This window comes from Megalops cyprinoides, chromosome 16 (genome assembly GCF_013368585.1).
Source record: "Megalops cyprinoides isolate fMegCyp1 chromosome 16, fMegCyp1.pri, whole genome shotgun sequence".
Taxonomy (NCBI): domain Eukaryota; kingdom Metazoa; phylum Chordata; class Actinopteri; order Elopiformes; family Megalopidae; genus Megalops; species Megalops cyprinoides.
The window spans coordinates 29,287,090-29,313,855 of record NC_050598.1 but is presented as its reverse complement, the minus strand read 5'-3'; the positions used below and the strand labels follow the sequence as shown (position 1 = coordinate 29,313,855).

Genomic DNA, 26,766 nt, shown 5'->3' with positions numbered 1-26,766 from the left:
TCTATACCTTTTCATTTTATTTCATGGTGCCCATTCAGGCACAAGTGGAGGGTGAGACAGACAGAGAGAGAGAGGGAAGGAGAGGAAGAGAAACCAAGAGACAGTGATCAACACAGCCCAATAAAACTGCCAGTCTGAGAACCAAACTCATTTTTTGGAAATTTAAAAATAAAAATCAACTGAAGCTAAATCAAGCGGAGGAATTATCCATCCACAATGGGAACATCTGGGGAGGAAAAAAAAGGAAAGAACAAAAAACGAACTTTAATGACAAACCCAAGGCTCTCCGACCAGGCAAAGCTAGCAGGCCTGACAGTGTCAGTGTCTGGATATTAAAGCACAGCGGTACCCCAAGTTCACAGTGGCCCAGAAAGCACTTCAGCTACACTGTTAACATCAGCTGGATATTTTTGTGAGAACTGGAATTAATCACACCATTATAAGCCAGTAAAGACGAATCAGAGCCCGACAAGCACAGAGTCATCTGCTGTATTATAAATGGCCTTCTTCACTTAACACATTTTATGTAAGAATCATATCGGCCTCAAAACGTCTTTAACACCCTTCACACCATATTGTACAAAAATGTCTGCCATAAGTACGAAAGGCAGCTTCACAGCCTTAAAAAAAGCTTTGAATTAATGAGGCACAAAAAAAGTGTTTCTCAAACCTATTCAAATGGTGTAGGGAATCTTATGATACCATTATCAAGTCACCCACATGTTACATTTAAACATGATATCATTATGAAGTCGTGTACACAAAAAATAAATGCAGCATGAAAATTGAAAACAATGGATGATTATTATAATTCTTGAGTTTGGAGTGACACGGGGGTTGCAGTCTGAGTTTCGTGCCTCAGGAGTGATTCTACATGACAGTGAGATAAATTCCTGTCCCATGATGATGACCTCAGCATGTTGTTACCCATAGAAGAGGACGGCTTTGCTAGAGCTTGGTTTTGCTAGAGCAGTGTTGTCAGAGTTAGGCCCTGACAGAGGGAGGGATTAACTTCACTATTAAATGAAATGAAAGACACATTAAGGATAGCCTGAGATGATTATACCAACATTTAGGAATATCAGCTGGGGGTTGGGGTGGGGGGCTTGGGGGTGTCTCCTGGTTCACATCATGTGAACTTATCATGTGCTCCAGACAGGTTAAAAACAATGCTTGGCCATTATCCCAAACTGAGGCAATTCTAGGTTTAAGCCCATCTCTGAATATGTGACCTGCCTCTCCTACAGCCATTGCTGATTGTGGGCTCAGATCCCATCATGATATCACCCTTAACACAATCACTTACACTGTTATTGTGCAATGGAAAAGCAGATGTATAATTTTCTGCTTTGATTTAAAAAAGAAAAATACTGTGCTGTTCATAGGCTTTAACACATGGAGACAATAGATCTCATTTTTGCTCTCCTGTCAAACCGTTATGAGCCACAGTGGTACAAACACTCAAGAAATTCAAAGTGAATGTTCTGCGTGAGCGCTAACAGTCCCTTCAAGGGGGATTTTTGTATTCAAAGCAGTGCAGCGTCTCTGCTCAAGTCCCTGGAGGAGCTGGGGCCCTGTGTTTAAGGAAAAGGTTGCAGAAGATTTAGACCTATTTTCATGTCGAATCGAGAGGGTCTGCCTTGCGGTGCTGGCTGCTGCCTCCGCCATACTTTCCATTACATGCTGGAACTTGCCCTCGTAATCAGTCCTCATAATATACACAGTCAAACCTGATGTCATTTCAGTTGGCCTCCTCTACCCTCCCTCGGGCGCTGTAATATCTGCCTGTTCACAGACCAACACTGAACACTGCGCCTCACTCATGAATTATAGAGTTTAATCATGACCCCATATTCATTTGAAATTCAGAGCAGGGGGGGGTGGGGGGGGGGGGTTCTCTCAGGCTTCTCTACAGAAGTCAAGGAGCCATACTGGGTGAAAAAAAAAACCTAAAACTTTGCCGTCGTACTGTTGTAAGCACCTTTTTATTCGTCGCAAGGTTTCCCCGGCACAAAATTAGCTTTTGAGTCTCGTTTCTTTCTTTGCGCTCGCCAAGGCTATTAGGGGAAAGATGGGACATAATGTCGACACAGCACTTTGTTTCTGAAAGCACTTACTGTGGGGAAATGTTTTGTCAGAGGTGGCCTTAACACTCGGGCTAAAACTCGACTTGCTAGCGTGGACCTCCATTCTACTTTTCGTACTCTCGGTGACCTTAACAATAACACGCCACCGAGCGCAAGCCGTCACAAAGGCCCACGTCGTCTCAGAAGGCAAACACTGCGACACCACACAAGGAAGCCCTGCTTACAACCTGTTTTGTTCACAAGCTTGAAACGATGGGTGAAAGACACAGCCAGGCTAGATGAATGCAGGTTCCAATCCATCGGTGCTCTACTATTGTAGCATTGGGTACGAGACCTAAACTGAACAGCTCCAGTATATGTTCTGCTGTACTGATGACAGGTATGCAAAATGAAGACTCACCATGTTGCCCTGGATAACGTCAAAAAATAACAATATCTAAAAAAAAAAAAAATTACAAGGTCTATATATATATATATATATATATATATATATATACATACATATATATATATATATATATATATATATATATATATACAGAATAACAACAAAACACACAAACACACACACACACCTTAAGTATATTAACTATGATGTGCAAAATAAGCATAATGTCAATCAGTACATATCAGAAGTGTAAGTATAATAATCACAAGCCTTCATCACTGGCCGTCTTTGCCTTGCACGTCCCTCTGGATCAGTATTTCAGCATCAAACCCCTGTAGGCTGTATATTCTATGGTCACCCATTCAGCATTCTGCTGCAGGAACGTGGTGGCAGAACTTGTTGTGGCAGCTAATTAAAAAGCACTCGTAAACACTGAGATAAAAAGGCATCACACAGCCAAACACTCGTACTGTCAATATTGCGAGAGCAATCTTTACAGCTTTCATCCTCGAGAAGTAGACGGCTCCCTATGTATTTTGCTAGGCTCACTAAATATTTAGCAGACAAAGTCTTTCAAGCGTTAACAGAATACATTATTTTTTCAATTTTCAAGGACGCTCTGCCATCTTACTTCATGTGTCAATCTCGCTTCGATGCTCCTTCTGTGTTAATAAATGTTGTAGGAAGGACTCCGGTATGCACTTCTGTAAAACATTTAATACAGAAGTGATTTCCTCTCCATTAATTCTGAAACAAGTGTAACTCCTTCGTACTGAACATTATCCAGCAGATACATGCCACTTTAGCACCACTGTTCTCCCCATTTAACCAGCCCTTTCAATTACCCTTCATTGTGCTCTAGCCAACTCATTTCAAGGACATACTTATCCAAGGCAACATTAATCAGCAGATTCTATTAAAAATAATAATAACGTCAGAGTGTAAAAAAGGTAAATATATCTTCCCTGACATTCCCAAAAGTGCTCCCCCTTCCTGAGCTCCCCAGTAAAATTTTCAGATATTTACATTCCAGAGGACTTCATGTAACTATATTGCCCTGTTTGTTTTTGTGTGTTGAGATCAGATAGGGTAAATTATGAATGAAGACGGCTTAAGCCTCTGTGTGTGAGGTGGTGCATTTCGTGCACTCGGTGTGAGTGTTTATCACCTTCTAATGGCTCATGCTACTGAACTCAAACAGCCACAACAGTAGGAGAGGGTGGATGAGAAAGACAGAGAGAGAAAAACTGCTGAACAACTACTAAATAAAAGCAGAAACGGTAAATTACATTATTGGCATTTAGCAGATGCTCTTATCTAGAGTGACTTACATCAATTACAGGTTTTTACAATGTTATCCATTTATACAGCTGGATATTTACTGAGGCAATTGCGGGTTATCGTCTTCTTGCAGAGCCGTGGTCTATCCAGCTCCCTGGAAGATCCTCCGTGTTGCACAGAAACAGAGCCTCTCCCACAGCGTCGGTCACGGCTAGGGGGCAGCACTCAGGACACCAGCCTGTGATGTCAGTTCTGCCCATGCAAACACAGTAGCAGAGCTGTACCGTGCGTTCACATGCTAAAGCACAGCTGCGCTAACTGCAGCAGTGAGCGCCGTAAGATTATTTCACGTGTGAGCAACCAATCCGCTGGAAAATGACGTGATCTCACCAAACTGTATGCAGAGAATTCCCATCAACACGGGAGTTTTTTTCAGGCCTGGACGGCAGGGGCTTTGAGTGGTGAATTAAAAAGCGTAGAAGAGAGCGTAAAAATTGAGAAAAAATGCATAAAAAATGGGAAATTAACAAGGTATAAATGGAATGAGGCAAAATCACTCTATGGTAAAATGAAGGACGGTCAATACCAGAGGGTATTTGTTCAGTGTGCAATCACATGGAAACAAAATTTGCCGACTTGAAAAAAATACAAAAAAATAAGAGCAGCATATTGCTGGATGAATTCTTGTTTGTGTCATGCCCATTGTTAACCCTCCTTTTAATTAAGACTTAGTCCGTTACCCTTATCATTTCTTTCCCTCACGGTCTCAGATTCTGTGGCTGTCTGACAGTTTGACTGATCATCCACTGCAAGTCACAGCTCGTCTTTATAGCTTGCATTCAGTAAACAATGTACTACAATGCACTCCGTCGTACCTCATAATCTGATCTAGGAAGGAGCAGCTTGTTTTTGGGAGTGCATTCAGTGGAATTCAAACCCTAATAAGTATGCTTTGCTTGCAATATGTTTGGCAAGACACATTTCCCTAGTTATTATAACTACAGGGCGATTTGGCCGTGACAGATGGTTCTCCTCATCTGCAAGCTACGGCCAAAGATACGCAAGAGCCAGGTGGACATATTGCGTCGAAATACACGCGTTATAATTCAATATACACTACACATTCTGTTACCCAAGATTGCAGCTGGCTTTTTACCAGCGTTTCTCCAACCTTGCTAAATGGTGCAAAGGAGGCTCGTCTCTGGCAGACGAGGCTGTTGGAGGGAGGGTGTGAGAGTGTTGTACATTTGGGAGTCAGTGGCGAGGGGTTTAGGGAGGAGTGGTGTAGTCAGAGGAGTGTGGGGGAGTGTGTGCGGGGCTCGGGGCTCGGGGCTCGCTTTCATCCCTCTATCGCTGCCGGTACCGGAGGGCCACCCGCGGAGACGTTAATGGGATCTGGAAGCCAATGAGATCTCTTTTAGTGACTCATAGAGGAGGCTTTGGGGGCCTGGTGTCAGCAGGCGCCGGGGCGGTGGAGCTGTGAGCAGGGGGAGCACTCAGAGTGCTTCTCTGGCCAGGAGAAGCAGAAGCACGTCTGATCCCTGGAGCTTCAGAACAGCTATTCACGGTTCCAGTCGCGAAAGAGAGGCTGTGACTGATGGAATGTCATGTTGGATCACATTCTGTTTCCTGCTGGGCCGACATCACCCTGGCGGGAGATCTCTGGAGCAGCATTTGCATGAAGTGGGTGCTTGTGTGTGTGGGCATATGTGTGGCTGTCTGTGTGTGTGTGTGGGCACGTTTGTGTGTGTGTGTGTGTGTATGTGTGTGTGCACATGTATGTGTGTGTGTGTGTGTGTGTCTATGTATGTTTTCCCTCTGACTCAGCAGGTTTTGAACCATACGTTGCAGGGGGTTTTATCTCACCCTCTATCGGCATGGAAACAGTAAAATTATTTTGTTTTTGCGAACTGAAATGATTCTTTTATACGGTTCAAAAAGCAAATTCCAGTGACAGAGTGATACCAGAGGATCATGGACCCTTTCAATCAAAATCCCATTATACAGAGAATAGTTGGTTTACCTCATATAAAGTCATATTGACATGATGAGTGCCTGTCACTGTACTGTGTGAGGTAGCAAACATGACATCTCAGCTCTTAGCATGGCTCACAGACTTCAACTCCAGGATGGCCATCTGTACACTGTTTTTTGTTCTTAATTACTTACAACAATTAGCACAATTAGTTGGAAATATAATTGTTAGTTGTAAACAAATGGAACTGGCATCAAGCCATCAAAATAAAAGCAAATAAACATCTTCAAAGTCTCCACAATACGTTAACAGGATCGACTTTAATCCAATCAATGAAGTAAAAATCCCTCCAAATTCTTGATGATTGCACTCATCCACTGCCTTCATGATTTTCAATGCTGCCATGAGGTAGGAGACTTACACAGAAAAACAGGGAAAATGGCTTTTTCATTCCATATTGAATCTGGATTCTAACTAAAGGAAAGTCTATACCTGCTGGACATATCTTTCCCTGTACATAAATCAGTGGAAGGACAGTTTTCATTTCACCAATTATTATTTGTAAATAAATCATATTCACATGAATCGTCCCTTGAAAAGTCTGGCCCATCTGTGCTGTTACAATGCTGAAATGTTTTACACATCCAAATAAGTATGCCACACAACAAAATGCCTCTGGTTTCAGTATCAAGCCTTCATGCTGGAGCTTTCAGACATTCCCGAAAAAACCAATTGAGGCCAAAATAATGGCTGCTTTCATCCAATGAATGCATTTGATTTTAAGACAATCTGATGGCTTTTAGCACTGTTTTTTGAGTGGTATTCCAGCCAGGGGCTGTCTAGACAAGGTGAAGAAAAAAAAAAAAAAAAAACATTGCTGTCCACAGAATTGAGCCAAAGAACATTTTCATCAGTGCAACACATTAAGGGCCTATTCGGGGCCTGCACGAATGCTGATCAAATGCTGGAGGCTGTGATTTACGAACTGTCACCAAAACAATTGACTAATAGGGGACATGTGAGATGGGCGCTTGAGGACATAATTGCTTTTCTACTGTCTACCCCCCCCCCCCCCCCCCTTTCCTGAAGAAATAGAACAAGAGGCTTCTAATAACTGCTGGAGTGCAAGTGGCAGTCTTGACGCAATTACTGCCTGCATTAATTGCCCTTTAATATACGTTACGGTTAAGAAGCAATCAGTGCGTAATTACTGTGTAATTACTTGGAAAAGTCTTCCATTTTTTTCTGAAAGTATGTGTAGCCTCTTCAATTAGGGGAAGAAAACAAACAGTCAACATCTGCGGGCGCATCCTCTTCGCTGCCAAGACTGTACCCTGCAATCTGGGCAAACGGACAAACTGAGACCTGACATGAATACTGCTGACCAATCTGTCCTGAGAATGAAGCCCAGGGCCAGAGCAGCATCACCGCAGGGAAACATTTATTGAGCTTGCATCACCTCCTTTTTTGGCGTCTCATGGTAGGACCACTGAGTCAGCATCACAAGGATCTGGATTCAAATCCAGGGCTGTGTGAGCAAGGAACCTCCTTGTTATCTCCTGCAGTAAAACTCCAATTCTTCGAACGCGCTGGCAGAAAACGTGAGAAGTTCAATTCTGGGCAACAATCAAAGCTGATGACCTGATCGAGCTGTTAATATTTAGAATAGGTGAAAATGAAGTGAGTGTAACACAGTGTAAATGTAAGTGAGCAATAAGTGAGTGTAACATGACACAAATGAGGGCCTCAAGGCCAAAACAATATCTAACACCTTCCAACTTGGTTCTGGTCCCACACCTGCGATTGCCAGCCATCCTGCTGACAGGCTTGTGAGGATGAGATGCACGGACACACGGTTCATTTGCGGTCATAAAGTTTGATCCATGTTTTCCTCAGGGAGCATCCTCTCAATACGAACCGTCGTTCGTGAGAGGTTCATTGGTGCAGAAACATTCCTATTCCCCTCACCGCTCCCCTGTCTCTGCCTGCCAGGGCCCAGGCAGACGGTGATCGGTCAGACTCTTCCACCTGTGTAATTTCGATCCGCACTATCAGACTCACATCCTTGTTAACCTGCCCAGACAATTGCGAGACGTCTGTGCTCCGTTTCTTGCCTAATGAAGCGCTTTTTAATTGTCTCGGCTGAGCGGCACCTTGGGAGGGGGGGGCGGGGTGTGTCTGTACATCTTTCCAGGTGAATATGTGGAACAGGCCTCCGCATCCGACACGAGCACACAGACGGGGCATACAGGCAGACAACTGGCTGGGAGTGGGAGAGCCTGGATGTGCAACAGTGACAACAAGTGCCAGCAACAGCTTTTCTTCTGTGTCATTTGTTTAGTTGGAGTGATGTGCGGCAGCCATTTTGCATCAGGACCCTGTCCACATGTCAGCTGATATGGAGATGGAGGGAATTCATTAGGCAATTAAATTGGAGGATTATTAGATGCCCATTTTTTTTAATTTAGTGAGGTCACTAGGGAATGTGGCAGTGAATGCTGTTGGATATTTAGTTGTAAGAGCGAATCAGGACCTTGGTTTAATGTCTCATCTGAAATGCAGCACCTCCACGCAGCAGAGTGTCTCTAACACTGCACTGGGGAAATGGTTTTCTGTAGGGTCCAGAGGGAAATCTGCGCCCTATCAGCCCACGAACAACATGTCCAGCAGCATCCTGGTTCTCCAAGGAGGAAGTGAGTTTAGCTTCAGACATCAGGCAGGAGAGAGCTACAGGGTGCTATGGCTGCCAGTCTGTTAGCAACTTACATGAGATCTGCTGGACGCTGCATGTCCAGAGGCAGCTTTGGAGGGTTGGATGCAGCAGTCTGAAGTCTCAGACCAGCCCTGTCTCAAGGCCTGCCTCTCTAAAGCCAGATAATAATAGGGCAAACCTGTGCTCACCATGGAAACACCTCCTCGTGTATTTCAGTGGGGTGAAGTATGGGCCTCCAGCGTGTCCAATCACTGTCCAGCATCCACACCTCCAAATTACACACCCCTTTTCCCCCATCCATACAAATATTACTGAATAATCCAGGGGCCTGGATGCATGGGAGGGGTGGGGTAGAAATGCAAGGTAGGGTAGTCATCAGGTGATACTTTCTGGAGATGAGGCATGAGATTGCATTGATAACATATGAAGCAGAGCTGTGGACAATGATGTTGAAGAAAAACCCTCAAGCCCTCCAACTCCACCTTCCTACTGGTGTTTTCACCAGAGGGTCAGTGGTTTGAATCCTGAAATTCCCTAGAAAAAGACAAAGCATGCATATAGAGGCCTCCCACTGCGTCCTCTGTGTGCCAGACTCCCTCTGCTCAAGATGATGCAATCACCTGCTTTATCGCCTGCATTATGCAGATTCCCCATTGGCAATACCGTTGTCTTAATGCAACATGTTAGTAATCATTCACTCACAACACTCATGTTCCACACTATATGAGATTCATTGGATATATATCTGAATATATGTCTGATAAAATAGAGTGATGGAGGGTTATGGGTTCTCACTTTACCCCTGTCTCTTCCTGCCACAGACACACCCATTCACACACACACACACACACACACACACACACACACACACACACACACGTGCGCGCACACACACACATGCATGCACACACACACACACACACACACACACACACGCGCACGCACACGGTGTTTCAGCAGCAGCTGTTTAGACATCCTACGCCTCCACCTGATTCACACAGTTTGTATTTGCAGCCCATACTTATGAAGATGTCATGCTGCGCTAACAGTTAAATATGAGGCTAAATCTTACACACACACAGCTGTCGAGGAGCAGCCTCTGCCTTCCACTTTGCTGGGAGGCTGGTGCGTATTTCCAAACAGAGAGCCGAAATGTTCAACAAAGCCCGAGGGGTGCCCCTCCCCTGGTGCTGGGTGTTCACTCGATACAAAGACCTGAGAACGCCCCCCCCCCCCCCCACACACACACACACACACACACACACATACAGCAGCCCAGTCCCAGCCACACAACACACCGCCCAGTGTTACAGTTTTGCTGAAAAGCATTAGATAGAGAGAAGCTTTTCTTCACAACACCCTGCCCTCGGCCAAAGCACCCGCTAGACGTATCTGAGACACAAGGGTGTGAGCGTGAGATAGCGGCAACAAACCTCTCTCTCACTCCCTCTCTCGCTTTTCACCTATCTTCCCCCTCCCCCTTTCTCTCCCCCTTTCCATCCCCCCTGCAACCCTTTACCTTGGCCTTGATCTCTCTGGTGTTAACCTCCACCAACACACCCACATATTCAGACCCGCTGTTAAACAGAAGCGAATACAGTAAAAGGAGTGAGCTTGGTGCTTAAGGGCACAGAGACACAGCAGGCCAACAGCAGGACGATACACCTGGACTCACCAGGGATGAGAGGAGTCTTTGCCAGGATTACTGCGAAAGGCCTGGCATGAGACTGTCCAAGCGGGACTGGAAAATGCCATTGTTTTGGAATACTCAGGATCCCATAATGGCGAAGCAGATGATAAAATACTGCATTTTACTGTGCGGTGCAGCTGGTGCTTTCATAACACCACTGATTTCACTCTCTCCTATTAAGTGAAAAACTCTGAATAAGTGCACACTGCCACAACAGTCTTGTTATGCAGTTATCGATTAACTAGCACAGTTGTAAGTGTACTTCAGCGGTATGGCCTGGCCTGTGTTGTTCCACAAAGATGCAGCAGGAAAATGACAAGAAAAAGCAGGATAGGTGTCCAAACACCAGTTAAAAAAAAAAAATCAATTTTATCAAACAGAGAGACAAGGGCAGATGCAAGCGGCCTTGGCAATCTGAGAGGCCGTAATGCTTTCATAAACTGCACTTTGTGGACAAGTGGGGGAGAAATATAATGAACGGCTTGGGCATATTAATAGCCGAAGTACAGAGCCTCTTTCATGTCTGTGTGCGCTGGATCTGTCCACGGTGCTGAAGCAGATGCCGCATCTTAATACCCGCACAAAAGAGCCTCTTTTCCTGTACATCGGCACCGGAGCTGTCCAGGGTGCTGAAAACAATGGCGCATATTGTGTACTCTCATATAGGGGCCCCTGGCTGCATGGCTTTCACCTGAATACTAATACATGGCGCTTCCTCGACGGAGAGCTCCGGGGACCGCATAGGCAAATTGACCGCTCCATCACGTGGAACCCGTGCTGAATTATAATGGTTTGTCTGTCCGGCGGGCATGCTGTGGGCAGGTTTCTGTGTCTGAGCGTGGGTGTGTGTGTGTTTGTGTGTGTGTGTGTGTGTGTATAACTGTAGATGCCAAAGCTCTAGGGCCTGGATGTGTACACAACATCACTGCAACCACTCCAGCAAACTCCCTCATCTCCTCAGCCTGCACAGGCCACAGTGGTACAACTGGCTCATTACCAGTCCGATCACGCGAAACAGCATTTAGTGAAATTCGGAGATAACACCGGGAAGGACTGGGGCTAAATTGGCTTTTTTTTGGGGGGGGGCTGTTTTTGTTACCAGAAGTGCTGAGTTCACCTGGAAAGTACAGTGACCCACAGAATGAAATGCAGAGAGAAGAAAGAGAAATCACAGCTTTTTGGGAGGAATCAGATCTGAAATATAAAGCAACACAGCTTGAGAGAGGTTTTCTGGTGTAACCCCCTGCGTTCATCCAATCACCACCTCTCCCTTTCAACAACAAACCTCCTCTCTCTTCTTTTCAGGTCCCTTCTTAGCCATTCATGACATGAGTGCATTGTGCCTTGCTAAATAAACTGCATGTTCGCCTCGGAAGTGGTGGACAGAGAATGAGCGTTCTCCTTGTCTAAGGAAACACATTCACACACCAAGGCCATCTCTACCTCAGGAAAAAAAAAAGCAGCTGCAGATATGTGCTCATGCGTGACTTTCAGTGACTTACCAGGCAGTGATGGAATCGCATGACAAATGAGGCCGTTTTGAAGCTTTATCTGATGTCACACACATGTGACCTGCTTGACTGCCATGTTTGTTGAGTAGGGAAAGGGCTTTGATAGGAACATCAGCTCAGCTAGCCTGACCACAGAGACTGAAACACTACAGAGGAGACGATGAACACGAGCCCTCCTTGTTAAACCCAGATTTCTCACATTGTAAGGCTTGGGAGATTACAGCAAAGTTGCACGATGACCTAGTTAGACCGCACCCTGAACACTCCTTTCAGATACGTGCAGCACTCTGGAGAAAATCAAAAGAGGGTTGAGTCTTTTTTATTTCTCAGCATTTAAGGGCAAGTTGAGTCAGAGACTGAGAGTGTGAAGAAAGACCTTGATAAGCCACAGCGCCTTAGCTCAATAGCCGGAGCTGGAGGGTTGACTACTGAAAAGGGAATTAAACCTGCAGACATTCACAGCAGAGGGGCCGGATGCAAGGGCTTTAATTGGAGCTGAACAGTGCAGTATTGTGACATCAGCTGCACTACAATGCTGTGCTCATTTCTACATCATAATACATTGTCACCATCGTGTGAGGCATCTTTATTCCAATGTATTCATGTTATGATGCAATAACCTTTATCATGACAATGCTGCTGCTGATCAAGATAATTATCTGGCAATCATTTACTTATACATCATGACCATCACGTCATACTCATTTTCAGACTTCAGATATCAGCAACCATTAAAAGGGTTCCATTTTCAACCCTCACAATATATATCCTTTATATTACAATTCATGACTGTGATCAGCAATAAGTTACAATCAGGCTTATCAGGCATGCCTATTCAGTTCACATTATGCAACATGAATCTCAGAGATTGTCCACTATTACAGATGGAAATTAACTGAAGCAATGCGGGTTAATTACCTTGCTTGTGTCTCGACGGCGTTGAACCTAAAACCCACAGATTAAAAATCCGGTTTCCTCATCACCACGCTACACCACCGCAATTATCACCGTCAGAAATGAATAATAATGACCTGTAATTAGAGAGACTCAAACACACAGACACGTTACATGCTTGCTGCATGGACTTGCTGCAGCTCAGGGTACACATCAACTGAGGCGCTTTAAAACATGCCTAACTGGTGGATACAGGAATAGAAAAACACATGACATTGTCTCCTCTAGCCTCCTCTCTGTAGCCTCTTTAGCCTGAATCAGTGCCACGAGACCCAGCAGAGAGAGGCTTTCCTGGGCAGGGCACACATTGGTGATAGGCTACCATTGGCCTGCAAAGCCACACAAGGGGGCCTGACAGATTCCGCGAACAGCGCCACACTGTTAGCAAGACACAGAGGATGTGTCTGGTGGCTGAGGAGCCATGGTCATAGACCATACATGACCATAATTATCATCATAATCATCACTGATATCCTCATCAACATCATGTTTTTAAAGTGACAATGATAATGTGTTTATAACCATGTTTATGAGTGTATTATCGATCATGTAAAGTGTTTATAAACGGATGCAAATGATATTGTGATATATTATATCTAAGTGCATTCCAGAATATGTTTCATATGGTTTTAGGCTTCTGAAATGAAAAGCCTTTTTATTTTTAAACCAGGTGACAATCTTCTAACTGAAGTGTGGTGCACGCAGTGCTGGATCACCCTCTCAGGTGAATGCAATTTGTTTGGCCACCATCTGTCGGTGTTGATAGAGTACTTCGGTCACACGCACCCTGCGGTTCTGAGAGAAGACTCTCTCTGCAGCACAGAAAATCTGGTTTGGGTAGACATGGCAAAAATTAAAGAAAAAACTTTATTTTAACTTCATTTTACAATCTATTTCCTGAAAGGGGTGCTGTCTTACTCGAATGCTTATCTTCATTCTTGCTTCAGGAAACTACATTTCCTTCCCTATATTTTGTGTGTGTGTGTGTGTGTGTGTGTGTGTGTGTGTGTGTGTGTGTGTGTGTGTGTGTGTGTATGTTTGGGTGTGGGCGTTGAGGAACGGGTGGGCCTGGGTCACTGAGTGTGTATGTGTGTGTGTGTGTGTGTGTGTGTGTGTGTGTGTGCGTGCGTGCGTGCATACGTGCATGCATGTGTGGGTTGTTAGTTTGCATATGAGCGTGGAGCATAATTCTCCTCTCAAAACTTCTCATCTTAAAATCATCCTCTTTTCACCCAGAGACCAGAGCACTAAGGCATTGCAGAAAATCACACTGCATCCAAAGAAAAGAGACACCTGCTGCTAAAGCCTCTGTGAACAGATGACACTTCTAACGTCATACACTGCGCTGGGGACAGCCTGAGGAATGTTAACTCTCCTGGCTCATAATGACAAACTCAGAGAGACTTAACAGCACAGTATTTCATTTAAGACTCACCATGAACTTGTTCAAACCACAGGAACCTGGTGATGGGTGTGCAAGATAATGATTTAATGACCAATGAAAACCAAACCCCAGCAAATCCCAAGTAACACTTCCTGTGGTGTGCTTTCAACACCAAACCACCCTTCCTGCCAATCAAAGTGCAGTATACAGTCACTAAGCCAAACAGAGCCCTGGGATTGGTTAGTTTGTGGCGACTGTTCAGATCATTTCCCCAGCCAACCCTTGGCATTCTTATTGACCTGCGTTTGTGTATGGCCACACCCACATGAAATGCCCCGCCTCTGCACTGGGTGCCCAGTGGAAAGCCACGATGACTGCCAAAGTCACGCTGGCTGAGCAAAAAGACCAGCTTAACACTGTCACGCACCCACAGCCCCACAATCTGGACCCTAGCACACCATTTATTCTACAGAAGAGGCCAGGCTGTGCCACTGTGAGCCCAGGTATCACCTGTTTTAGGTCATGCCACCAGGCACACTGCAGGGGCCGCTCTGTGTTAACATGGGAGTCATTTCTCCAGGCATGCAACATCATGACAGGTGGATTGGAATGGCTTTGTGGAATAGGTAATGGAAAAGCAGGAAGGTGTGCTCCTTTGGCTGGGTGAAGGAACACAGTGGCTTAACACATGGCCTACACAGGCATGAGACCCCATTGTGCATATTGTGTGTGAAGGCTGGCAGTGTAGCATAGTGGTAGAGAGCAGGACTTGTAACCTAAAGGTTGCCACTTCGATTCCCTGCTGGGGTACTGCTGTACGCTTGGGCAAGGTATTTCACCTACAATTGCCCCAGTAAATACCCTGCTGTATAAATGGATCACATGTCAAAACTGTAACCTATGTAAGTTGCTGTGGATGAGAGCATCTCCTGAAATGCCAAATAATGCAATGTAATGTAACAACGGAAAAGCAGGTAAGTGTGTCTCTTTGGATGGGTGAAAGAACACAGTGGCTTAACGCGTGTCCTAGATAGGCGTGAGACCCTGCTGTGTGGAGACCCTGCTGTGTGCGTTGTGTTTGAGGGGAGTTTAGAGAAAATGTCGGGCTGACGCATCGTTGCCAGTTCCGCCACGTACCCGTGAAAAGCAGAGACCGAGCAGCGGCTTGAGGTCTCATTAAGCTGCCGATGCAGTCTGGCTCTTGGGTGCGATCAGCAGTTTTCTCTGGAAACGCTGCTCTGAGCCTCACGGAACCCACCTGGGAATCAGACACCTCAAATCACGCCTGACAGTGTGACAAGCGAGGACACTTTAATCACTATTAATCAGCTGTTGGAGGAAGGGGTGTCTTCTGCCGCCGTTGAGTTGGGGCAGAGGATTACGTGAGGAAGCAGCGGGTTTTCGGTGAGTGTGTCAGACAGCACGCAGACAGCCGAGGGACCACCGCCAGGCTGCTCTCTTTGGCAGAGTGGCGAGCCAGGTGAGCCCGGCCTGCATGCTTCAGGGAAGCCTGGAGCAGTTAGCTGTGGTTTGAAGCCAGGTGGAGGACCAAACAGCCAGCTTCCCATGATGCAACTCTCTCTCACACACCTCCTGCAGCTCTTAGTGGCAGAGACTGGGAAAATCATCACAAGCGCGTATTTTTTGTGTGACTCTGTGTGTGTGTGTGTGTGTGTGTCAGTGACAGAGGGAGATTGTGTGTGTGCTGGTGTGTGTGTGTAGGTATATGCGTGTGCGCGTGTGTGCGCGTGTGTGCGCGTGTCTGTGTGTATGCTTTTGAGTGTGTGTGTGTTTCAGTGTATAGAGTGTGTGTGCCTGTGTATGTGTCTGCATATGAGCATGTGCATATGTGTGTGTATCAATGTGTGAAAGTGTGTGTGTGTGTGTTTGTGTGCACGCGCGTACATCCAAGTGTGTGTCTCTCCTTGATAGTGATGATCTCCAATGCAATCCCAGCGACCGCTCAAAGTGAGTGTCACTAATCTGCAGCAATCGATGAAGGGAGCGTTTGCATATCTGCACTGTGCACACACTGATGGATCACAGCACTGCTAAACGCTGTTTACAGCAGCCCACAGAGGCAGGGCTCTACAGCCAGAGAGTCATACCTTCTTCTCTGTTTCTTAATATAAAACCTGAGGAATACAATGATGAAGCACAGAGCTATAAAAATGAGCTTGGATAACCCCAGGACAATCTGCGCTGGGATGTTGTGAGGCGAGGAACAGGCAGGTGCTTCACACTGAAGCGCTGAGACGAGAGTCTGTTTAGCCTGGGGTGGAGTGTAAGAAGCCAGGATGTGCTACATCTTTCCTCGGTCATCAATGATGGGTTAATGAACCTGGGAAGACCCCAGTTTGGCTGCTCGATAACACCCCTCCCTCCTTCTCCTGTAATTCCTTTATCTCCAAATTCCCCTCTTTGCCTGCCAGGGCTAACACTGCATAAACGTATCCCTCCTATCTAAAAAAGATAAAGCCACCAGCACCTCCAGGGAACATATGGGGCGTTATTATGACTGCCATCATTTACTGGAGTGTCAAGACAAGCGTCACGTGGTTTAAGTGCAGGCATCCCCCCCGCTCTATCTAAAGTCAACAAAGTGCATGGCGCTTCCAGGCTACCCCGCTTACACAATCCAAATCCATGCGTCCCTATCATATCCAGTAAGAGCCGCTGAGCAGCAGCAACACTCTAAAGCTAATTTAGCTCATAGGAGGCAATTATCCGAGCTGCCTGGGAGCGAGGGGGGGGGGGATGGGGGGTTACAATAACGATCCAAACCGGATCTTAATGTTACTGTCAACTCCGGAAACATGCCGATAAAAAAAGGACTGCGGACAGCTCAATTAATCTCCCGTCCGCTGCAAATTTATTTGACTTAGTCAAATAAAAGATTGTGATGCAGGGTTCCCGCTCACACACACGCATGCACGCACACACGGGTGCGCGCATACACACACGCGCACACACACGCCTAAAATCTGCTGAAGCCACAGCAGATCAGCTCAGTCGTAATCCACCTTCATTAAGCAGTTTAAACCGGCGTCTCCGGCACATCTCTCTCCCCACATTAGGACCGAGTGCGGGGCCCTGAGGAGCCCCCCGCTGCATGGCCACTGTCCCCTCTCCCTCAGACACATTCAAATGTATAACAGCATTTATACGGCATTAAACCTGCTTCCCAGGCACTTAATCCCTCACAGCTTGTTCCGCCACCCACCACACCGCCTCGTCTCGCTCAGTCGAGGCTCAGACGGCGGGCGCGGCGGTGGGGCGTGGGAACCCAAAGCACCCCCGCGCGCGTCGCTCCTCGAAAATGAATTCATAACTTACCGTGCTGTGACCTTTTAATACACCACAGGTATCTGAGCCAAGCTCGAATTCAAAGCGAGACCCACTAGAAAAAAAAAAGAAAAAAAAAAAAAAACTACAAAACAAGCTGGAGAAAAGTGTGAGCTTGATCTCTGGTTTTTAAAATTTTGCATACATATTGATTCCTGTGGAGGTCTTAAAACAAATTTCCTACTCGAATTGGATATTCATGTCTCCGGTAAGAGGATTTTTCCCTCCCAAATCAATTTACTCTCTGTTTTAAATTTTCAAGCACATAAAACTCTTGCTTTGTTTTACTACACAAAGAATCACGGGAAATGGGAACATCCTTTAGGGGTCTTCATTTCTTGAAGGATTCTAGGATTCTCAATTTTTTTCATATTATAATGAGACTTATACAGCAAGTGCCAGTGTGCTAAGGCCTAATGGGTTCCTCAAAGCAGAAGAGCTGGTGGGTTCAACAGCAATCTGTAAGAGAGGGGGCCACCAGGGCGGCGACAGTGGGACAGAGGCCTGCGACGGCAGCGGGCTTCTCAGACGTCCCCCAACACCACCAACCCCCCCCCCACACCTCCCACACAGCGAGAGCGAGGAAGAGGATGAGGGCTACTCACGGTCGCTACAGTACGAGCCCCCGTAGGACGTCATGGTGCAGTCGCAGGAGAAGCCCTCCCACTGCTGGAGGCATACACCCTGATTGTAGCACGAGTCTTCCATGCAGGTCGTGCTGGGGCCTGGGGACGAGGGGACACAGAGGAGACGCTTCAAACAAACACCCAGCACTGTCAAACCATCACCGCAGGGCTTCCTGCGCCCTTTGTGTGACTCTAGCAGGGATGCCTTCCACGTTGCTCTGGATAACAGTGTCTGACTCGTGGGAGAATGTACATTAATGCTGGTATTTGTGTTTTTTTTTTTGCTTATTCTGTGCCTGCCCTCACACTTATATACCACCCATTTGTACAGCAGCAGATCTTCTGAAGCAATTCAGATAAAGTGCAGTGAGCAGAGGTCAAGCAGCAATGTCCCAACTGGGATCTGAACCCGCAACCTTTTGGGTACAAGCCCAGTTCTCCATATACCTGATGTTTTGGCTTTGGCTCAGGCTACTCCTGAAACACTTTCATGGGTAAAACAGAATAAAACATTTTACAATATTCATTATTCAGACCAATCCCTGTAGCAGCCTGGAGAAATGCAGGTGGAAAAACCTGTAGCATTCTGACTGATCTGTCTCCTCCGTCTCATGCATTTCACGCTAAAAACAAAACGCTGATTTTCAGAAGAAATTCAGTGGGGTGCAGTTTTGCTTAAGTGTAATTTATGGTAAAATATATTCCGTATTCCATAATTTCTTACCCGGACATGAATGATCAGGGCTATGTAAATGTACTGTAAAGAAACTATGCAGTTTTCATTCATCAATCTGAACTGGAGTAATTAACTCAAGCAAGGGGATTAAACAGTGCAATGCATGTGCTTAATACAGCAATTTATTTATTCTAATTCTTCCAATGTGCCAGTGGTTCAGCATGACTGAATCACCATCCTGGCACTGATAAGGATTTATACGCAATTAGTGCTGTTGGTTCTACCCCAGTCTAAACCCGTTTTTAAACAGGGTTAGTCATTTGTTATTAGCGACCCTATTGATTCATGGGCAGATCAATCTATTTATTAAAAAATACATACCCATAAAATCACATTTAATGCACAATGTGAGCGTGTGCATGTTTGCAAAATGAAATGTACAGAAAAAGGCTCAATAGGTGTTATGAAGCCTGCTGTTGCTGGGCAGCTGCTGCTGTTGGTTCCAGATGACAGAGAAAAGACCTGGAGTTGGATACAACGCCTGCAGTTAGGAAGGACTCGATACCAGAAACAAGACAGGGACAAGACCTGAAGTCAGATACAACGCCTACAGCCAGGAGGGAGACAATACCAGAAACAAGACCATTTCTTCACCGTGTTGCCTTTCAGGGGTTGCACTGAACTTCAATATTTGTTATTCTACACCGTTAGCAGTAATGGCCCTAGATATGGGTGTCATCTACATAATTAAAAAATGATTATTATGATTATTACTATGTTGATTATCATAATCTTCATAATCATCATCTTCATAATCACTGGCGTGATTTCCGGAGGATTAGCTAGCACGGCTACAGAGCCTACGCCCCCTACTGGATTGGCACCCTCAGTTCCGCACATTCAGAGGGATGCAGAGACAGACCCAGCAGCACCCTGAGACGCCTGTGCCCACCCCACCACCCTCCCTTCAACCGGCACTCTCCTCTCAGCTGATCTGTCTCAGAGCTCTCTCCCAGGTCACCTTATACTGGGCCTTTTGGATCAGGGTTTCTGCCTTCAGGTGCTGGCGATCCACTGTGAGTGCTGGTTCACCCTCCAAACTAGCTCTTAATAAGACGGGCTTCACTGTCCTTTAAATCGACTGCGTTTGTAACAAACTGCGTTTCTAATCTCCATGGGGTTATTCAGCTCTAAACCCGGTGTTGTTAAGAGGTGTGCTTATGCTTGCAGGAATACACAAGAAAAAGGTGTTTATGGACCATATTTTTTGTTAATCTGTCACTATCCCAATTAAGCTTATTGGGCTGTTCAATTAAGAATTCTAGGCCCTTATAACTGGACAGTGAATGACTGTCTCACTTTAATTAGCATTAACTCACTCAGAGACTCATTTGTATTACAGATTTGTTTAAAGCACCCAGACTGACAGAGTTATGTGAAAGAGATACCTTTGCTTGCCTCTTTCCATTAGCACTGTCCTCTCTGGCTCATAAAGATGACTTGCAGAGCCTGAGTTACGAACGCAGTGACTCTGGGATTAGTTACAACGGTTTTTAAAATGGAAACGGCATCAGTGAAACCCCTGTTGCCCCTTTAAAGATCCCCAAATTTATCACACTGTCCATGGGATGAAATACAGAATAAATTATATAAAGAATAAAACCCTTTATTTATGTTCTTAACATTCCATTTATAATATTTCATTTTTTAATCACATGATCGCTACAGCATGTGATAACCCAAAGAGGAAGTTTCTAGTTAGATGCAAAATAAACATTGATAAATGTGAGATAAATACCAGGAAGCAAGGAAAATGTAACAATAACTTCTTTTTGTGTTACAAAGAATTAATTGTTTTATTGAGGCTCAAGTGGAGATGTGTCAATAGAACTACCTGAAATAATAAAATTTACATTCATTAGAGAAAAATGTCTATGGTTGAAGGCTGCACGGCTTCTTACCTTTCTTTTCATTTCAAAAACCTATTTTGTGCATTTGTTTCTGTGTACGTTTCATGTGGTTGTGTGTGAGTGAGTATGTGTGAGTGACTGTGTGTATGTGAATCAGAAGGTGTGTGTATCACAGTGCTGGTCAGCTGGTATGCACTGCACAGCTGACACTATACACACACTACTGTATGACAGTGCTGGCCTACACTGCAGTGTAGGAACTTCTGTACGACAGCGCTGGTCTCATATGGCAGGTCACCTCCCGGGTCACTCACCGTCACAGCCTCTCTCCACCTGCCCCACCCTGTGGAGGGCGTCTGCGATCAGGTCCGGCAGTCTGCCGTTCAGGTCCACCGAGGCCAGGCAGCCCTGGTAGCCGTCCCGGGACGCGATGAGCTTGGGCAGGCTGTTGTACATGCTCTTCCCCACTCCCCCGATGTACAGCTCTCCTGAAACACAGAGGCACCAGTGTACATCCATTAAACTGCAGGAGCTGCCTTCTCATGCACAGCTCCTGTCTGAAGCACAGAGCCAGCGCTAAGCCATTGCGAATGGCATCATTCTCAAGGAGCAGATGCTGTTTTTCCAGCCATGACATGCTAACACTGTTCCTAATTCTGTCTTCTGTCTCTGACAAACATTTGGACCTGCCAAGCCAGACAGAAGCTTAAACAAAAATAGATTATTCTGAATCTGCTGCCCCGAAACAGGTAGCGCTGTTGATTTTCCATGGCGGACATGTTTAATCACAACATAATAACTGCCATCATGTTGCCTTTGTGTTTTCCATAAACCATGTGGGGACCCCATTACAAAAAAAAAAAGAAAGAAAATAGAAGAAAAAAAAAAGCCAAAGAGAAATCGAATTTTAATGGACTGTAACTGGTTTTTCATCAAACATGTGGAACTCCTCAGTTCCCTGGTAGAACCATGCAGTCCGCTGATTCAGAAAGAAGAGAGATCAGTTCTAGCCCAGCACCATGCAACAAAAAATAAATAAATAAATACAGAGACAAAAGGCGGGAGTCACAGGCCACTTAAACACTGAGAAACAACATGTTCCAGAAAGAGAGGATGTTCAGTCTGAAAACGATACAAGCTACATGAGTCAGACAGATCCCTTCCTTTTCTTTCTATCCCCTTCTTTCTATCTTTCTCTCACTGTCTCTCTGTGTTTGGAATGAACACATCTAATTCCAGTGAGATTGTTAAGAAGACGCAACACCATTGACATGCATCCCGCATAGCACCAGCAGAACTCCCTAACAAGAGAGTGATGGCAAAAAAAAAAAAAAAAAAAAAAGAAAATAAGCAACACTGGTCTAAAATCTTATCTTCAACAAATACACTGGAGTGCAATTTAATCTGTAATATGCTTCAAATCCACAGACAAAGACACCTTTATCATAGAGCAGGATGTGGTTTCTCCCCTGGACCGATCCCAACTGTCATTTATGAAGAGTGAGGTTATTTTTATATGTATGGGCCACCTTATCTTGGTAATGAAAATGCTGTTCTTACAGAAATCACCCGCCAGAGCCGCTCTTCCACGCGCTGATTCCTCCGCTCTAATCCGCTCCGCTGATAACTGTAAGTGCAATATAGAGGCAGGAGAGGACCCCGCGCAGACGAGATATCTCAGGTTTCACTTCAGCTCGAAAAACCTGAAAGCCCTCAGAACCCTGCGTCTGAGGGACAGAGAGAAACCTTCCATCTGAGGGCCATCGCATCTTATCAAATTTAATTACCGCGCTATTAGAGAGAGGCCGTCTGGACACACACAGAACAGTCCAGGAAAAGCTAAAGACTGTTTCCTTTGTTATTATTTGAGAGCTTTTCTCTCACAATGAACAGATACATAAATCTGGAGATGGAAATATTACTCTGGTGCCACCTGAATGGTTTAATCACTCGCATCTGACACAGCACAGCCTGAAGCATAATGATGTTCATTTTAAATATATACAGTAATAAGATGCAACATGAATCACAATACCCTCATTAGACTGGATACAGTCTCTATACGACTCTTACAGGCAGTGTGAATGGTTACGCACCTGTATGGTATATACAGAATGTGATATTTGAGATATACAAATATGCAATTAATGTGTTACAGAGAAATGGAAGTTTGAAGTCAAGTGCCTATATTTTTATTAGCATTGGGGTGAGGGACAACAGTTACCTCCACATTTATTAATGCCCATGATTAAACAGTAAGAAAATACATTACATAGAAGAGAAAATGTACAAGCTGGATGTTTTTTTCCCTTTGGTTTAACGTTTAAAATGTTATTATTTTAAGTGTTAAACTTTTATTATTTTGATCATAGTAGAACAGCAGAGAGAAAAGTGATATTGTTCAGAAAGAAAACATTTCAGCAAGAACACTTAGGACCTTGACCTTTGGTTTAGGGGGATATTTTTATCAACTTTCAACAAAATCCCCACAGAACTGTCTGAGCTAGAATTTGGAAAAAAAATGGAAAAAAACAGAAACATCTGACACTGACCCCATGACCTTTCAAATGACAGGGGTTGTGGAAAAAAGTTGTGGTAGCCTCCACAGGCTCAAGCTGCATCACAATTCATCAATAAGAGGCTGAACAACAAACTACAAGGAACATCAATGGCGATGGCCTTGCCCTTTGACCTCTTTCACCAGAAATAAATAGTGTTCTGGTAACCAGTAAATAAATAATTTCTGACATGTTTAAACAATATCCATGGATAATGGGCTGTGTTAGCACTGAGAGAGAACCTAACAATGTGAGGAAAGAAGGACAAAAGGACAACCTGAAACCAGACTGCTGCATCCAGCTTCAGCAGGAAATCGGAACAGAAAAGAGCCACGATCATGAATATGGAGGAGCTGCACCCTGGCAGAGATACATAAAATATATGCTCAGACAGCATTTACCCGTTTTTGTTTTATTCAAATTTCCACCCATTACACCAGAGTAATCCACTGCAAATATCATCAGACTTCAGGAAGAAAACACACACACACACACACACACACCTTTTGATGTTATGGAAAAAAATAACATCAACAATAATCTCTTGGCATTTGATTCAAGGGAAAATTCCACAGAAAAGCACTGAACTGAAATGCTGCTAAAAGGGCTATTCTCTGAAAATACACTCCCTACCAGTTCCCTATTCATTATTTAACAAGAATATCTGACTGGAGCGTCATGTTAATTTTAAGACGTCAATATTCAGCTGACTATGAACTCTCTGGGAAGTGTTTATTTGAACATGCAACACCAACAGGCCTTCGAAGATTGACCCATACGCACTCCAACCGAACACCTTTTCTGAGCTAAAGCATTTCAAGAAACCAAGTGCAAGTGCTTTATACAGTAATTATGTGTGCAGCACACGACACTGGTGCTGTGTAACAGTAGTGATTTAAATGAATAATGGCATAAAACGTGAATCCTTGCCTACCCTGCATTTGACAAGAGATGTAATCACAGCTGTGGGAAAACTTCAGTCAATATCTACAGATTCATTAATGTAAAGCAGCCGTTAGCCTCATGAATTTAAAACTGGCGCATCCAATAATTTTGCTCATGCATTGTTCCGTATTGATTCTCCCCTGCGGTACTGCATATCCTCAGCACACGGGTACACATGGCTGATATAGAGTGCGACAGTATGGTTCACGGGGAATGTAAATAAGCACCACCACTGCTGTATTTTAGGAGCCTGACCTAAATACGTTTTCTCCAAGAGGGCGAAGACAGTGATTCAAGCGCAGGGGGGAATTTCTGTTTTGACAGCAGTGACAGCGTGTTGCCCGTGACAACCACCAAGACACAGGGGTCCCCCTGCTGTGAGGCTCCTTGTGAGTGTGATGCAAGGGGTGCTGGGAGAGATCAGAGCATATGTGCGGAGACACGCGGGGCTGTGCCCCCCGCCCCCCCCGATGTGGCACCCTGGGGAACCTCCCTGCAACACCTCCTCGCTACTCTCCTGCTGAGCTTGTCATTGCCACTCCTAATTGAGCTTTTAATTGGACTGCTGTCTTTCTCCGCGATCGCTCTTTCTCTCCCTACCCCACACCCCACACCCTGTACTCCCCGAAGTCACACCCCCCCCATGGTGGCTTCACGGCATGATGCATGCACTTATCCCCCCCACTCCCCCCCCCCAAAAAAAAGCTGATCTCAGATCTGTCCTCGGCCACAGTGTGTTAATGAATTGGTTCCCTGATGTGGTCATTTGTGCCATCCATGAAAAGGGACCAATTACAGCCAGCCAAAGAACCGGAGGGAGTTTTACAGTGTCACATATTGCCATAGCAACCTCTCCAGAGCTTGTGTCGTGCCCATTCAGGGTTCGACCAGACATCTGGTAACTGAGACTCGGGGTGTTCCAGGGGGACAACTTGGTGACTGTTATTGAGTTTTGTTTTGTTTTCTCTCCGATCAGCCAGGCGAACGCGAACCAAAGACACTCTGAAGCACAAAAACAAAAACAAAAAAAGCCGAATTAAGCAGGAGCACACCTTAAACAAGGAGAGGGGAACCGCTACGCTCTCCTTTGTTTCTTTGCGTTTTAACGATGTCGCTCCTGTAACCCTCCCCCCCATGAGTCCAGACTCCTGGGCTCTGACTCAGACTCAGAGACAGAGGCACGGGAGACGTGCTTCCCCAGCACACAGGTACCTGGCACCTCCAGCTGCCCCTGAGGATCCTGTGCCTCTGTGTTCCTACCTCAGCCTCCCTTTCAGCTTCAGAGGATTTGGAAGACGAAAATTAAAAGCTGCACAACACTTAAGAGATCCAGCGCTTTCTTTGCCCCAGACGGTGGTTGGGAGCGTAATAACAGCTGGGATCAGAGAGGCGCCTGTCGCGTGCGTGTGCTTCCGCGAGAACGCGTCAGATAGCAGGGTTTTAATCACGAGTTCCAGTGGAAACATCTGCCCATGGCACTTCTGCCTGTCTGTCTGCCTGCCTGCCTGTCTGCCAGTCTCTCTCTGAAACCCCCAACATTTCAGCAGATAGTCATGAACAGCCCTGTCAACTCAGCAGTGAGTTAAACTGTTTAAGACTTGCAACCAGATGATTCCAGGTTTGAATCCCAGGACATCTGCTAAGCAAATACATAATAATGAAAAGCTTAGGTTTGAATTGTTTAAGCACAACTCAAAGCAAGAGCTCTGAGATTTGACATTGTCTATCCACTTCTGCTTAACACCTTGTGTCCGAACGAGAACACATTGCCTGTCCTGGATACAGCAGGCAGGTGACCAATCAAAAACAAGAGTGAACTGGGCCACTGAGTTTGGAGCTGGAGTGCCTAGTTCCATCTGAAACTTTGTGCCCCTGTGTTCGCCTGCTGAGAGGCAGAGTGTTTGATGGTGACTAATTCCACACATCACACCACTCAGTTGGCCTGATTTGTGAGTGGTAGACATGCAACAGTCTGTTTCAAAAGGGGGGGAACTTTCAAAAGGGAGAGGGGAAATCACTTCTCTGGGGGGGAAGTTCAGCCCCTCTTCTACACAATGTAATCAAAAGCATCTGACAACAAAATGATAACCCAAAAAAGTGACACATTCAGAAAAGTGCAGTGGGCAAAGAAACCAGCTGCAGGCAAAGTAAGACCTTCTACTCTACCCAGAATGCCGAGTGTGACTCCCGCCTGCCCTTCCCTCACCCTGACAGGTTTGCTTCTGCACTAAACCTGTGACATCACCAGGCTGGTGTTCATTAAAAATGATCTGTGTCTGAAATAAGTGTAAGAATCAGTCACAAATCAATTCACAAAGCCTTATCCCAAGAGTGCTCATAAACTGGCAAAAAGCTACACATACCAATGAGGACTCAGACGAGCTGAGAGACCATTCAGAGAGGTACGAGGCCCACAAGAGAATTGGTACTGCAAATCATGAACCACCATCAACTTTCATCCAAGAAGGAATTTTTTTTCTTTGCTTTTATCCCCTCCACGAAGCCTTACTTCATACACTCGGCTTGTCTCACCATGACAACCTCTTAAGTTGTGCAGGAGAGCTGAGGCGAGACCAACGAAATCCTCCAGCACAAACACCAGCGGCCAGACCAGATACCATAGCCATTAGCTGTTTTTTTCAAACTATAAATCCCAAAATGCACTGGGAACAGCTGCTCCACTGACATCGTCTGAGTAACTTGCCCCAACCAACCACAGGGTG

At 45.4% G+C, this 26,766-nt stretch overlaps 1 protein-coding gene across 21 annotated transcripts in view; it reads right to left on the bottom strand.

Moving 5' to 3' along the window:
* nrxn2b (neurexin 2b) overlaps positions 1-26,766 on the bottom strand; it is a 618,578-nt gene that overhangs the window by 242,928 nt on the left and 348,884 nt on the right. For all 21 annotated transcript variants that reach the window (XM_036547806.1, XM_036547808.1, XM_036547817.1 and 18 more), the window contains 2 exons: positions 20,855-21,028; positions 17,934-18,053 (listed from right to left, as the gene is read on the bottom strand). In XM_036547806.1, coding sequence (XP_036403699.1) covers positions 17,934-18,053; positions 20,855-21,028 — 294 coding nt within the window. The remainder of the gene's footprint in view (positions 1-17,933; positions 18,054-20,854; positions 21,029-26,766) is intronic.